Below are 12,217 nucleotides of genomic sequence, written 5' to 3' on the forward strand. Positions count from 1 at the left end.
AGATGACCCATCTCTAGGCATTCTTAAAGCAGCGGCCCATCTCCACCGACATTTCCTTCTTGGTTTACGCACATTTATTCGTTCACTCAGCACGTGTTCTTTGAGCCCCCAAGAGGCAGTTTGATGGTGTGGTTAGAAGTGAAGGCTCAGGAGCCAGGCTGCCGTAATTCATAGCCCAGCTCTGCTCCTGGCTGGCTGGGTGTCCTTGGCCGTCTGCACCCTGGTGCCTCATCTGCAGTCTGGAGCCGTCAGTACCCGCCTGTCTGCGTTGCCGTGAGGGTTCTGTGGGTTAGCCTGTGCTGGGGACGCTGTCAGCACTCTCTGTGGTGGTGATTGTAACTAAGGTATTACTCTTACTGTCACTATTACTGATACTTACGAGCAGGTGGCAGCCCCAGCTGGGAAGAGGAATGCAGTGGTGCCTGCACTGGTGTCTGCCTGTGTCTCTGGGGGCCCCCGGAGATTTGTCCTGAGTCATCCCTGATGCCTGGGGCAGCTTTAGGGGCAGGTACCGTGAGACCTGCTTAATCTCCTTGACCAGCAGACAGCGGCCCCCCCGCCCCCTGCCGCTGGCCTTGCCGTCAGACCGCCCTTCACCTGTCGATTCATTTTCTCGCCTCTCTCTCTTTTCTCTCTTCTGATTTTTTTTTTCCCATTTTCTGTTTTAGCCACTCAGGTTGATGGGGATGGGGGCTTCCCTTCCATGGGGGGTCCACAAGGCTCCCTTTGGCCACGGCCCCGTGGAGTGGTTGGGGTCCAGGTCTTATCAGGCCATTGACCTGCACCCGCCGGCTGTTCCACATCTGCTCCAGGAGGACGACGATTCCTGCTCTGCTACCCCCAGGGGCCCAGGGGCAGGGGATTGAGTTGGACAGTGGATGCGGGACAGAGGACCGTCTGGACAGAGGTCCAGCCAGGACCCGGGAGTGAGACCGCCCCGGCGGACTCCCTCCGAGACTCATCATCTCTGATTTGAGCACATCGTTTCACCTCTCAGTGCCTGTTTCTTGTCCTGTGCAAAGACCCTCCTCATAAGGCGTCTGTGCCCAGTGCTCAATAAGCTTATGTCTGTCCTCAGCGGTGGATGAGTGAGCTGTTTCTCATTCAAGGGCTTATTATGAACAAATCCTTTTGGTTAAACTGAAAAGTACAGGAGGAGAGGGAAAGGGTGCTGTTTGCTCTCGACGGGAAAGGTGACTTGGGGTCAGAGGGTCCTTGAGTATAAGAGCCCAGGGCAGGGTTGAGGCAAGATACGTGGGCGCCTCACATGTGGTTTTCTTCTCTCCCCAACTCGACAGTGGAGTCTTTGAGGGCAGAGGTGCTTGTATCATGAAGGGCAGGTGACAGTGACAGCCCACAGGACCCTACATGTGCTCGGCACTTAACGTCCTTCAAATCCGTTACCCACTGTTGCCCCAAACTGCGCATGGTGTCAGCATGCAGGATATATTATTTCTGTTTGTGCAAAATGTACAGCAGATTAATTCATTTCTGTTCCCCCTTCTCTGGCAGGCCCTTGGAGTCGTTGTCCCTAAGTAGAAAGAGGGTTTCTGATGACTTGGCCAAGTGATGGACCCAGGGAGGCTTCCAGAATAATGGCTGGTTAACTGGTCCTGGAGCAATCTGCAGAGGACCCTTCTGGCTTTGCAGACCAGGCTCTCCCCTCATTAACCTGGCCTTCATTTTGCACTCACCTAATAGCTCTGGGCGTGGTGCCTACCCCTCACCTCACGGACAAAGCCCCCAGACCCCAAAATGTGTGAAGGGAGAGGGCTTTGTGGGGACAGGGGACAGGGCTACTGTCTCTATTAAAAGCGGCTGTCATTTCCCCAGGTTGAAAGGACTTATTGTTCTTTTGTCTCCAGACTTGGGGTCTGTGGAACTCAGAATTAATGCATTAAATTAATTTTGTGCTCCCTTTGCTCAGGCCCATTAGCACAAGTTAAATTTCATACTAATGGGCTAAGGCAGAGGGAATACAATTGTGTATGGGATCAGTGCTGATCTCAGGGATGCGGGGCATGTTTAGGGGTGTGATCTGGGGCGCTCCTGGATTGCACTGGCCTGTAGTCGGCACCCACTGCAAGTGATCATGTTTCCGGCTTGAATGCCTTTGCACATCCATAGGCAAATCTAACCCATCTAAAGCCAAGTGAGGCCAAGATTAGGAGGCGATCCTAGCTATTTCTACGGCAGTAATTCTTAAACTTCGTGGTGCTGAAGAATCACCCTGGAGTGTGTTGAAATTTACATTCCTGGGTCCCACCTCAGAGACTTCGGTTTGGGGGATCTGAGGATCCTGAGATTTGTATTTAAACAACCGTCATTGCAATGAATACTTTAGAGATGACAGTGCGAGGAATAGCAAAGGAAGCCCCACCCCAAAGACAGCCAGGAACACGGCCAGAGAGCCCTTTCCCCTTTAACTGGTGGTTGGTACTTGGATGTAAGGGACCTGGGTCCACATCCACTCTCTGCTGCTCACTTGCTGTGTGACTTCCGAACACTCCCCTTAAGGCTCGTTTTTTTTCTCTGTTTATTGAAATTGGCATTTTGGCCTGAGCTGTCACTGGTATGGTCAGCAAGATGTGAGGGAAGCTGATGGGCTGGAGGAGAAAGAAAGGTGGGGGGCATAGAATGGACAGGGCAGCCCCAGCTCAATTTATGGTTTAGACTATTTAAAAAAGATATTTTTGTTTTGTGTTTTTCTGATTACAAAAGCGGTTTAAAAAGTCACCAGTACAGAAATGCATCACAAGGAAATTGGAGTCCTCTGTGAGTCTGTCCTTCGGGGGTCCGTGGGGGGGGGAAATCCCCATTCACAATTCGGGAGTGCCTTTTTCTGTGCAAGTACAGACAAAAATGGAAACATGCCAAACGTTCTATTTTTTTCCCCTTGGCAATATGACTTGGGGATTTTTTTTTTTTTAAATGTCAGAACATACCTTCTTCATGGGGCAGCTGTGTGGTTTTTGAGGCCGCCTATGAACTCATAGGTTTGACGGGGGCTGGATTCCACACCAGAAGGGCCACCTCGAGTCTGTGTGAGAGCACCACACAGCCGCCCCTCGGTACCACACACAGGGTCTGATGGGAAACTGTGGTGTTTTGACATCTTTATATGCAAGATCTATGGCATAGAATGGGATTGCCAGAAGGCCAGGAGACATCACCTAATTCAGTGCATTTTGTAGCTCAGGTGACCACAGCCCCAGAGAGGAAGAAACTTGTCCAGGGTCATGCAATATGTTGGTTTTTGTGGCTGAACTTGAACCCTGTACTGGGTTCTTAACTCTCTTTTTTTTTTTCTTTTCGTTCTCTCCCTCTGGACTTGAGCCACTGCCTCACACGAGGGGTAGCCTCAGTTTCATGAGGACTCCTCTTCTGTTCAAGGTCAATTCTGTGCCTCTTGGTCTAAACTGTCCACTCATATGTTTCTCTCCTCACTTTCTTCGGCATATCCTTTAACCCAGAAGGCTGTGTTCTGGAACAATAAGACCACAGAAGTGCTGACCCGTTTGGTGTTTGTTGTTGGTTATTTTGCGGGGGGGGGGGGGGGGGGGGGCAGGACTACCGAGCATAGCAATGTGAAAAAATATTCACATTTAAAATTCTTCTGTATGCATAATAAATATTAGAACACCACTGAGCTAAAATTAATCAGTCTGTATTTAAAGCACGTACAAGGCAAGTGAGCTTTATTAAGCTAGTTGGGGGGGGGGGGGTGGGGGGGAAGAGTCAGTGCAAGTGGGAATTCATTTAAAAATAAACATTTTTATTTTTAACTTTAAACATGTCTACCTCAACTCACTGAGGTAGGACCAAAGCCCTTTGAGGATGAGCATCTGACCCCAGATCTATTTCGTTTTTGGACCACACCCCTGACACACAGCTACATGATTTCCAGTTTTGATTTCTTTAAAGCAGAGCAAATGGCAAAGAAATCTGAATGCAAAAGCCTAAATTTTTTACTTCTGGTTTTTCTTTATAGTTTTTGCACCTACACCTGTTTGGCAGAATTTTAAGAAGCACCTCACTTGTATTTGTTACGTCCAAAGCATTCAACCTAGTGTTCATGGAAGCTCTTTGCCCGGTCACATTTTACAGGTTTATGTAATAGCTAATAGGATAGGTAATGGCGGTAAAAGTGTATGAGGCATAAACAGGTTGGGAGCACACACAGTCGATACCGGGTGAGCGTGGCTGTCACCTGGTGGGGGCAGGTGGACCCTGGGGAGCCATGCAGGGGTTTCCTGGCTGAGAGCATCCCTGGGGGGGTGGGCACCTGTGAGTGTGTCTTACTGAGGGAGCCTGTTGGTTGGCCCAGTGAGATGGCTCCCTGAAGGATGGCTAAGGAGAGTTTCTACTAGAATAACTGGTTTTTAATTGAATGCTTACTGTGTGCTGGGCACCGTGCTAAGCTTTATGTGGATCATCTCAATTCTCACAACAATTCTGTCAGTTATTCCCACCCCACTAAAGCTGAGAAAACTGAGTATCCGAGAGGCATCCTGCCTGGTTCAGAGTGTTGAGCCAGGAATTCTAACACACCAAGACCAGTAAAATTCCAGCGTCCATGCTCTTAACCACCTTATGCTGAAGGGTTGCCTTGTGATAAGACCCAGTGATTAGTCCAAGGGTGGTCCTGTGGAGTGTGTGTGGAGGCGGAAGGGTGTGCAGTGCCAGCAAGTAACCCTGCCTCCCCCTCCCCCTCCCAGATTGCTGAGTTGACCGCAGAGCTGGCCGAGGAGCGCTTCAAAGGAGACGTGGCCTGCCACGTGCTGGAGAGTGAGCGGGCAGAGCGGCTGCGGGCCTCCCGGGAAGTTCAGGAGCTAAAGGCGAGTGGTCGGGAGTGCCGGGGGTGGGAGCGGCTGAGCAGAGTGGCTGGGAGAGGCAGGCCTGCCCCCCACCGCCCCGTGCTCACATCTGGGATGCACAGGCTTACCGACTCCCACACTCGGGAGTCCTGGAGGACATTTGAGTCTTCCTAAGTCTTGGCCTTGCAGGTGTCCTGGGTGACGACTGTGCAGGGGGTAGGTGGCCAGTACTGGTTTGGAGGTACCTTAGGTGAGACGGCCTCTGTCTAGCTCCAGTTTGAAACCTTGAGGCCTCTCTTGCAGAGCAAGTATGAGCAAGTCCAGACGCATTTGGGAGAAGTGGAGAAGCAGCTGGAAGAAGCCCAGCAGAAAATTCGCTTGAATGATTTGGAAAAAAGGAGTCGCACTGGGGGAGGTGAGCCTCTGGGACCCATGGGATTAGAGGCTGGCGGAAAAGCTGTCCTTTTATTCCATTCATTCACATGTACTGCACACTCATGATGCTCTAGGCGCTGCCTTGGGGGCTGAGACGTTGGCGGAGAGAAAGGAACAGTCCTTGCCTTCTCAGCCCAGTGGAAGACACAGGCATTAAACAGATAGTCCAACAATATCTCAAGTAATAAATTATCAGTGTGGCAGGTGCTGTTTAGTAATAATGCAGAGAATGATTTAAAAATACAGTGGTTCTGGGCTTCTCTGGTGGCACAGTGGTTGAGAGTCCGCCTGCCGATGCAGGGGACACGGGTTCGTGCCCTGGTCCAGGAAGATCCCACATGCCGCAGAGCTGCTGGGCCCGTGAGCCACGGTCGCTGAGCCTGTGCATCCGGAGCCCGTGCTCTGCAACGGGAGAGGCCACAACAGTGAGAGGCCCGCGTACCGCAAAAAAAAACAAACAAAAATATTAGTGGTTCTATGGATGGGCAGGGCACCCTTATATTTATATGAGTCTTTTTAATATAATTTTTGAGGAAGGCAGCTCAGTGGTTAAAAAGTGAAATCTATAAAATCCCATTTCTGGATTTGACTCTAGACTCCATTGCTTATTAGATGGGTGGCTTTGGGCAAAGACATTATCGGGCCTCGGTTTTCTCATCTTTCTAATGGATGTAGCCATAGGTGATTAATGGAAAATGTTTAGCCACGTGCATGATACAGAATGCTGAATAGCTGTTAGTTTCCTTATCGTTATTTCTGATATCACTGATAGCGGGATCATTATCCCTGCTCATCACCTGTGGAGCAGCGACTACTGTCCCCATTTAAAAGTGATGTCAGGCACTTAGCAGTTACTGAATGAATGGAGAGAGGGTGAGAGGACCCCTGAATTGCCCAATGAGAGGTATGTTTGGAGGAGCCAGGGGTTCCTGGTGGTGCCCGCCTTAGACGGTAACCTGGGCACTCGCCTCTCACGGCTGGATGGGCAGGATGACATCTGTGTCACCTCCTCTCCCCAGTCGAAATGAGTCAGCTGAGGAGGATTCCCAGCGTGCCTGTCAGCCTTTATGAAACGTTGATACCATTCCTTCAGCGCCCCCAGAGAATCAATGCCCTAGAAACATCAGGGGCCCTCAGAGGAGCCAAGGTCGGAGGTGGTGGGGGAGAGGCAGGGCACACTTGCTTCCCGCGCTCCTCTCCTTATCCTCTCCTGGCTGCCCCCAGGGCAGGCGTTTACCAGGGAGGTTAATCCACAGGAGTCTGAGGTTCTCACATACCTGAGACCCAACAAGGCAGGGTCCACGCAGGGAGTGGGGAACGTGTTGGCCCAGAACCGGCACAATTTTCCCAGAAGAACATCAGCCCCAGTTCCATCCCGACTGTGATTTATGTCTGAATGATACTCCCCGGCCATTTGTTTTCCTGTGCAAAGATACGGGAGTCGGACGTTGGGGGAAATGCGCTTAGCTCATGAGCACATTAGCTGTGCAGGCTTTCAGCTCGGGATGCTTATTCCAGGAAGCTAATCCACAAATATTTTGTCTTTCATTATGAAAGTGATACATACTCATTACAGAAAATTTCTAAAATACAGGAAAGTTGAAAGAAGCAATAAAACGCTTTAATCACACCACTGCAGTGGCACCACAGCCTCTTCTATGGATCACGATGGAGTAGAAATTACTAAAAATAAATATGTTTTCCCACTGTACATGGTTAAGTATTTAAAGAGAACCTCTTACGGTATGCGTCCAGCGCTGAGCCAGATTGTTGTGTGTCGGCGGGTGGTTTATAGAAGAACTTTAGTTGGGCCCTGCTCTCAAGAAACTTGCAGTGTAAATGGGGAGGTCAGAGAAACCCAGGAAAGATGTGACTGGAAAATGAAGGGCTCACTTCTATGTACTGGTGAAGAATGGTGCCCATGGGGAGGGAGGCTGGAGGTGGAAATCAGCCTTGAAGAATGGAGAAGTTGCCTCATCTGTTCGTGTTGCCCCCTCACACCCCTCTCTGGAGCACAGAGTACACCGGCTGCCCCAGAAATCCTTTCTGCTGCCCCTTCCTTTTGCAGGCTGTGCTTTGCTACTTGAGACTTTTTACCTGGCGGGGAGATAGGATTCCTTTCCGACCATGATATTACTCACCTTGATGGAAACTTGAAGAGGCTCTGGCTTCTTAACGGTTTTATCATTCTTCTGTTTGATGTGAGAGTCCCTGTTGGGGTGAACTCCTACAAGACCTCAGTCCTACCGTCCATTCATCCATCCATCCATCCACGTACCCACCTCTCCGTTCACCCTAACATCCATCCACCCACCTCTCCAGTGAAAGTTATGGAGCGTTTATGATATGCTGGGCATCGTAGTAAGTTCTTTGGACACAATCATGAACAAAACAGAGTTTGCTGCCCTTATGAGTTTGAGTCCTCTTCTGGATTTCCTTAAGTTCCTTTATGAGACTACTGGTCATGCTGTATTGAAGCTGAATTTTTACATGTTTGTCTCTACAAGTAGATACTTCCAGAAGGTAGAATGGTTTCTTACTCATGATCCCTTGTGCCTGGTATGGAGTAGTGTGCCCAATGAGGGTTTGGATGGATGGAAGGTAGATGGAACAATGGATGATGGATGGATGGATGGATGGATGGAGACATGGATGGGTCTGTATCTTAAACTGTCAGTTTGTGCAGTGCTTTCCACATCTCCATTACCTTAAAGGATGTTACTCTGTTATTCAGTTAAAAGATATCACAACTTACTGTAGCCTGTTTTCTTCAGCCAAACAGTTTTCATCACACCAGCAAATGGTTCTTTTTAGATTTTTACCAAATCAAGGGATTGTTTTGCTATCACATAGAGACATCTTGTGACCAGTGTGTCTGTTGCTCTTCATTTAATAGACACTTTAATTATTGCTCATTGATTTATTTGTTAATTAATTCAACCAACAGTCACTGATTTTATACTCTTGTCACCCAGTGTGGTAGGCCAGCAGGATGACTCCAGTTGGTGAACTTGTGTTACCATGTTGGGGGGAACGGCTGTGTGTGGGGGACTCTTCTAGAGGGTGTGGAGAAACCCGCAAATGACTAAAACAGCTCCCCTACCCTCAAAAATTGTGAACTTTCCTTGGGGAAAAAAAGGTCTTTGCACACTTGTAGAGAAATTGAACAGTGTAAAACGACCAAGCTTAAAATAGTGAGTGATCGGGCTTCCCTGGTGGCGCAGTGCTTGAGAGTCCGCCTGCCGATGCAGGGGACGCGGGTTCGTGCCCCGTTTCGGGAAGATCCCACATGCCGCGGAGCGGCTGGGCCCGTGAGCCATGGCCGCTGAGCCTGCGCGTCCGGAGCCTGTGCTCCGCAGATGGGAGAGGCCACAGCAGTGAGAGGCCCGCATAACGCAAGGAAAAAAAAAAAAAAAATAGTGAGTGATCAATAACGTTAGACACCTGGAGGTAGTCAGGGCAGGCTGCCTGGAGGAAGTGGTTTTTAAAGCTTGGACTTAAAGTGGGATTTCCTAATCTGAAGCCTGAGGTCGAGCCTCAGGAATTCTATTAACACTGTGAAATTGTGCACAAAGAGCTAAGACCGTGGGAGAGAACCACCCTCATTCACTGAGCCTCCCGTCCTGGCCTCTCTGACTCTGTTAAACAGCGGACGAGTGGCAGATGCATTTCGACTGTGCTCAGTTGGAGAACGAGTTCCTCAGGAAGCGTCTCCAGCAGTCCGAGGAGAGGCTGGACTCGGAGCTGGCGTCTAGGAACGAGCTGGAGCAGAAGGTAAGGTGGGGGGGAGATAGTCTGGGTTGCAAAAGTGGCAGCAATTGGGCAAGGTCTCACCTCCCTCTTCAGGGTGTTGGCTGAACCCAGGAAGGGAGAGAGGGCATCACCTGTTCCGTGCTTCTCCACCTCCACTGATATTACACGTGCAGGTCGCTATGGGATATGGGTGATAGTTTCTCTACATGTGAATGTTCTACACTGTGGACTAAAGAACATGAAAGTGAGCTCGGGATACCTGAGTTCCAGTTCCCTTTCTGCTTTGACCTTGTGGAAAGCACTTTTACCTTTTGGGTCTCAGGTTTCTCATCTGTAAAATGATTGTAATGTGCTCTTAAAATAGTCAAATGATATCAGCCCCCATTGCCTCTAGCCTAACCTGCCACCTCCATCTCTCGTCTAGATAAGAGCAACAGCCTCCTAACTGGTCTCACTGCTTCCAGCCTCTCCCCTCAACCACACAGCAGCCAAGGGATCTTTCAGCATCTCTTTCAGGTCGTTCTGTTATCGCAAGTTAGACTGACTGTCGCTGGGAATTATTTGCCTGTGTGTTCTGTAAATTTTGATTGTGAGCTCATGTTCCACAGGCGCCTCTCACGCACCAGCCCCGTGTAGTCTGCATTGTGGATGTTCCTTTTTTCCCTTCTGACTCTCGTGGTGAGATTTTATGTGTCTTTAGCTTTTTTTTTTTTTAATTGAGTCTATCTTATTTAAAAAATTTTAAAAACCTTTTGATTGATTTTAAATGGAGTCTTATGTTTTTGGATGTGTTCCTCTTAGAAGAAGCACTTTTGCACTTTTTCTTCTGCAGCAGCCCCCGAGGTTATGCTAAATAAATTCTGCATTTCAGATTTTTGCGGCATGTCCAAAGTGTCAGGCTGAGCTTTGAACCCACATGAGGCACGGACCTGGGGTTTTGATTTCTCACGGGAATCCTGTCTCCCTGACTGGGAGCCAGAGTGGCAGCAGGCATTCTTACCACCTTCCAGGCCATGGGTGGAGCTTTCCTTGCCCCCTGTCACATAGGTGCGGCTCTTTCAGGGTCCTGGCTTAGTGCAAGGGTCTTCCTTCCAAGCTCCCGCCTTCTGTGGCCCCAAGGCCTTGTCTCCTTTCTCCCTCTGGGCATTTGAACACAGCCTCGATCATTAGGGATATTTCTGGATCTTTCTGCTGCTCCTCTTCTCCCCCACCTTGGCTGCCATAGTGTTGGCATCTCCCATGAGTGTTCTTGTTTTGTGTCCTCTGCATTTCTGACATCCTACAATTTCCCTTTTTTTCTTGAAAGTGCAGCTGGGCATTACAAATATGATGTAACCTTGTCTGGCATATCTAGATGAAAGTAGTTTGGCCTCTGTTTTGCATTGTCTCCAACCACCGCTCGTCTGCATTCTACCCAGTCTCCACTTTAACCTGTGGTGTGCTGATAAACTGTCGCCCTAAAAACAGACCCTGATACGGAATGTTTGCCAGTTGCCGATTTCCGTGGTGTAAATGTTCCCACCATGGCCAATTTCAGGCTACCATTGTGATGTCACTGAATGTGGAACTGGGAAGAGATGTGCAGCATCAGTTTTAAGTTGGTACAAGACAGCTCCAGCACACCACTGAGTCCAACCAACTCAGTTGTTTAAGGCTCACAGGAAAATTGAGAGGCAGGTACAGAGATTTCCCATCTACCCCCTATCCCTACACTTGCATAGCCTCCCCCATTATCAACATCCTCCACCAGAGTGGGACATTTGTTAGAATCAGTGAACATTCATTGACCCATCACTAAAGACTGTAGTTTGCTGTAGCTTACATTAGGGTTTACCCTACTGTCATATATTCTGTGGGTTTGGACAAATGTGTAATGACATGTATCCGTATTATAGTTTCATACATAATAGATTCACTGCCCTAAAAATCCTCTGTGCTCCATCAGTTTACCCTCGCCCCCAACCTCTGGCAAGCACTGATGTTTTTACTGTCCCCATAGCTTCGCCTTTTCCAGAATGTCATATGGTTGGAATCATACCACACGCAGCCTTTTGAGATTGGCTGCTTTCACTTAGGAATATGCATTTGAGGTTCCTCCACATCTTTCCATTTATAGCTGGATAACTCATTTCTCTTTAGCTCTGAATAATATTCCATCATCTGGATGTATCACAGTTCACTTATCAGTTCACCTACTGAAGGACATCTCAGTTGCTTCCATGTTTCGTCAGTAAATATCCATGTGCAGGTGTTTATGTGGATGTAAGCTTTCAGTGCCTTTGGGTGAATACCAGAGTACATGGTTTCTGGATCATATAGTAAGAGTATGTTTAGTTTTGTAAGAAACCATCACACTGTCTTCCAAAGTGGCTGTACCATTTTGCATTCCCATCAGCAATGTGTAAGAGTTCCTTGCTCCACATCCTTGTCAGCATTTGGTGTTGTCAGTGTTCTGTATTCTAGTCATTCTAATAGGTGTGTAGTAGTATCTTGTTTCAATTTCCCTGATGACGTAAGGTGTGGAACATTTTCATATTCTTATGTGCCATCAGTAACCTTCTTTGGCGAAGTGTCTGTTAAGGTCTTTGGCCTGTTTTTTATTTGAGTTGTTTGTTTTCTAATCGTTGGATTTTAAGAGTTCCTTGTATATTTTGGATAAGTTCTTTATCAGATATGTCTTTTGCAAATATTTTCTTCCTGTCATTGGTTTTCCATTCTCTTGATAATGTCTTCTGCAGAGCAGAAATTTTTAGTTTTAATAAAGTCCAGCTTATAAATTCTTTCTTTCATGGGTTGTGCCTTTGGTGTCCTATCTAAAGTGTCATTGCCAAATCCAAGGTCATCAAGGTTTTCTCCTATGTTATCTTCCAGGAGCTTTATAGTTTTGCATTTTACATTTACATCTGTGATCCATTTTAAGTTCATTTTTGTGTAAAATCTGTCTAGATTCATTATTTTTGCACGTGGATGACCAGTTGTTTCAGCGCCTTTTGTCGAAAAGATTGTCTTTGCTTCACTGTATAGTATTTGCCTCTTTGTAAAAGATCGACTGACTGTATTTCTGTGGGTCTTTTTCTGGACTCTCTATTCTGTTCCATTCCCTTTTTTTTCCTCTCCTTCCAAAAAGCCTCATTCTTTCTCACCTCTGGGCCTTTGCGTATTGCTGTTTCCTTTTCCTAGAACACTTTCTTTCCCTACCTTGATATCTCCAA

The 12,217-nt window shown here is 48.0% G+C and overlaps 1 protein-coding gene across 1 annotated transcript in view; it reads left to right on the forward strand.

Annotated features, from left to right (window-relative positions):
- Positions 1 to 12,217, forward strand: part of MYO18B (myosin XVIIIB) — a 227,650-nt gene that overhangs the window by 107,902 nt on the left and 107,531 nt on the right. Inside the window, exons 25-27 of the mRNA XM_007461210.1 lie at positions 4,719 to 4,838; positions 5,121 to 5,232; positions 8,902 to 9,026. Coding sequence (XP_007461272.1) covers positions 4,719 to 4,838; positions 5,121 to 5,232; positions 8,902 to 9,026 — 357 coding nt within the window. The remainder of the gene's footprint in view (positions 1 to 4,718; positions 4,839 to 5,120; positions 5,233 to 8,901; positions 9,027 to 12,217) is intronic.

The sequence above is a fragment of the Lipotes vexillifer genome, unplaced genomic scaffold (assembly GCF_000442215.2).
Source record: "Lipotes vexillifer unplaced genomic scaffold, Lipotes_vexillifer_v1.1 scaffold691, whole genome shotgun sequence".
Classification (NCBI taxonomy): domain Eukaryota; kingdom Metazoa; phylum Chordata; class Mammalia; order Artiodactyla; family Lipotidae; genus Lipotes; species Lipotes vexillifer.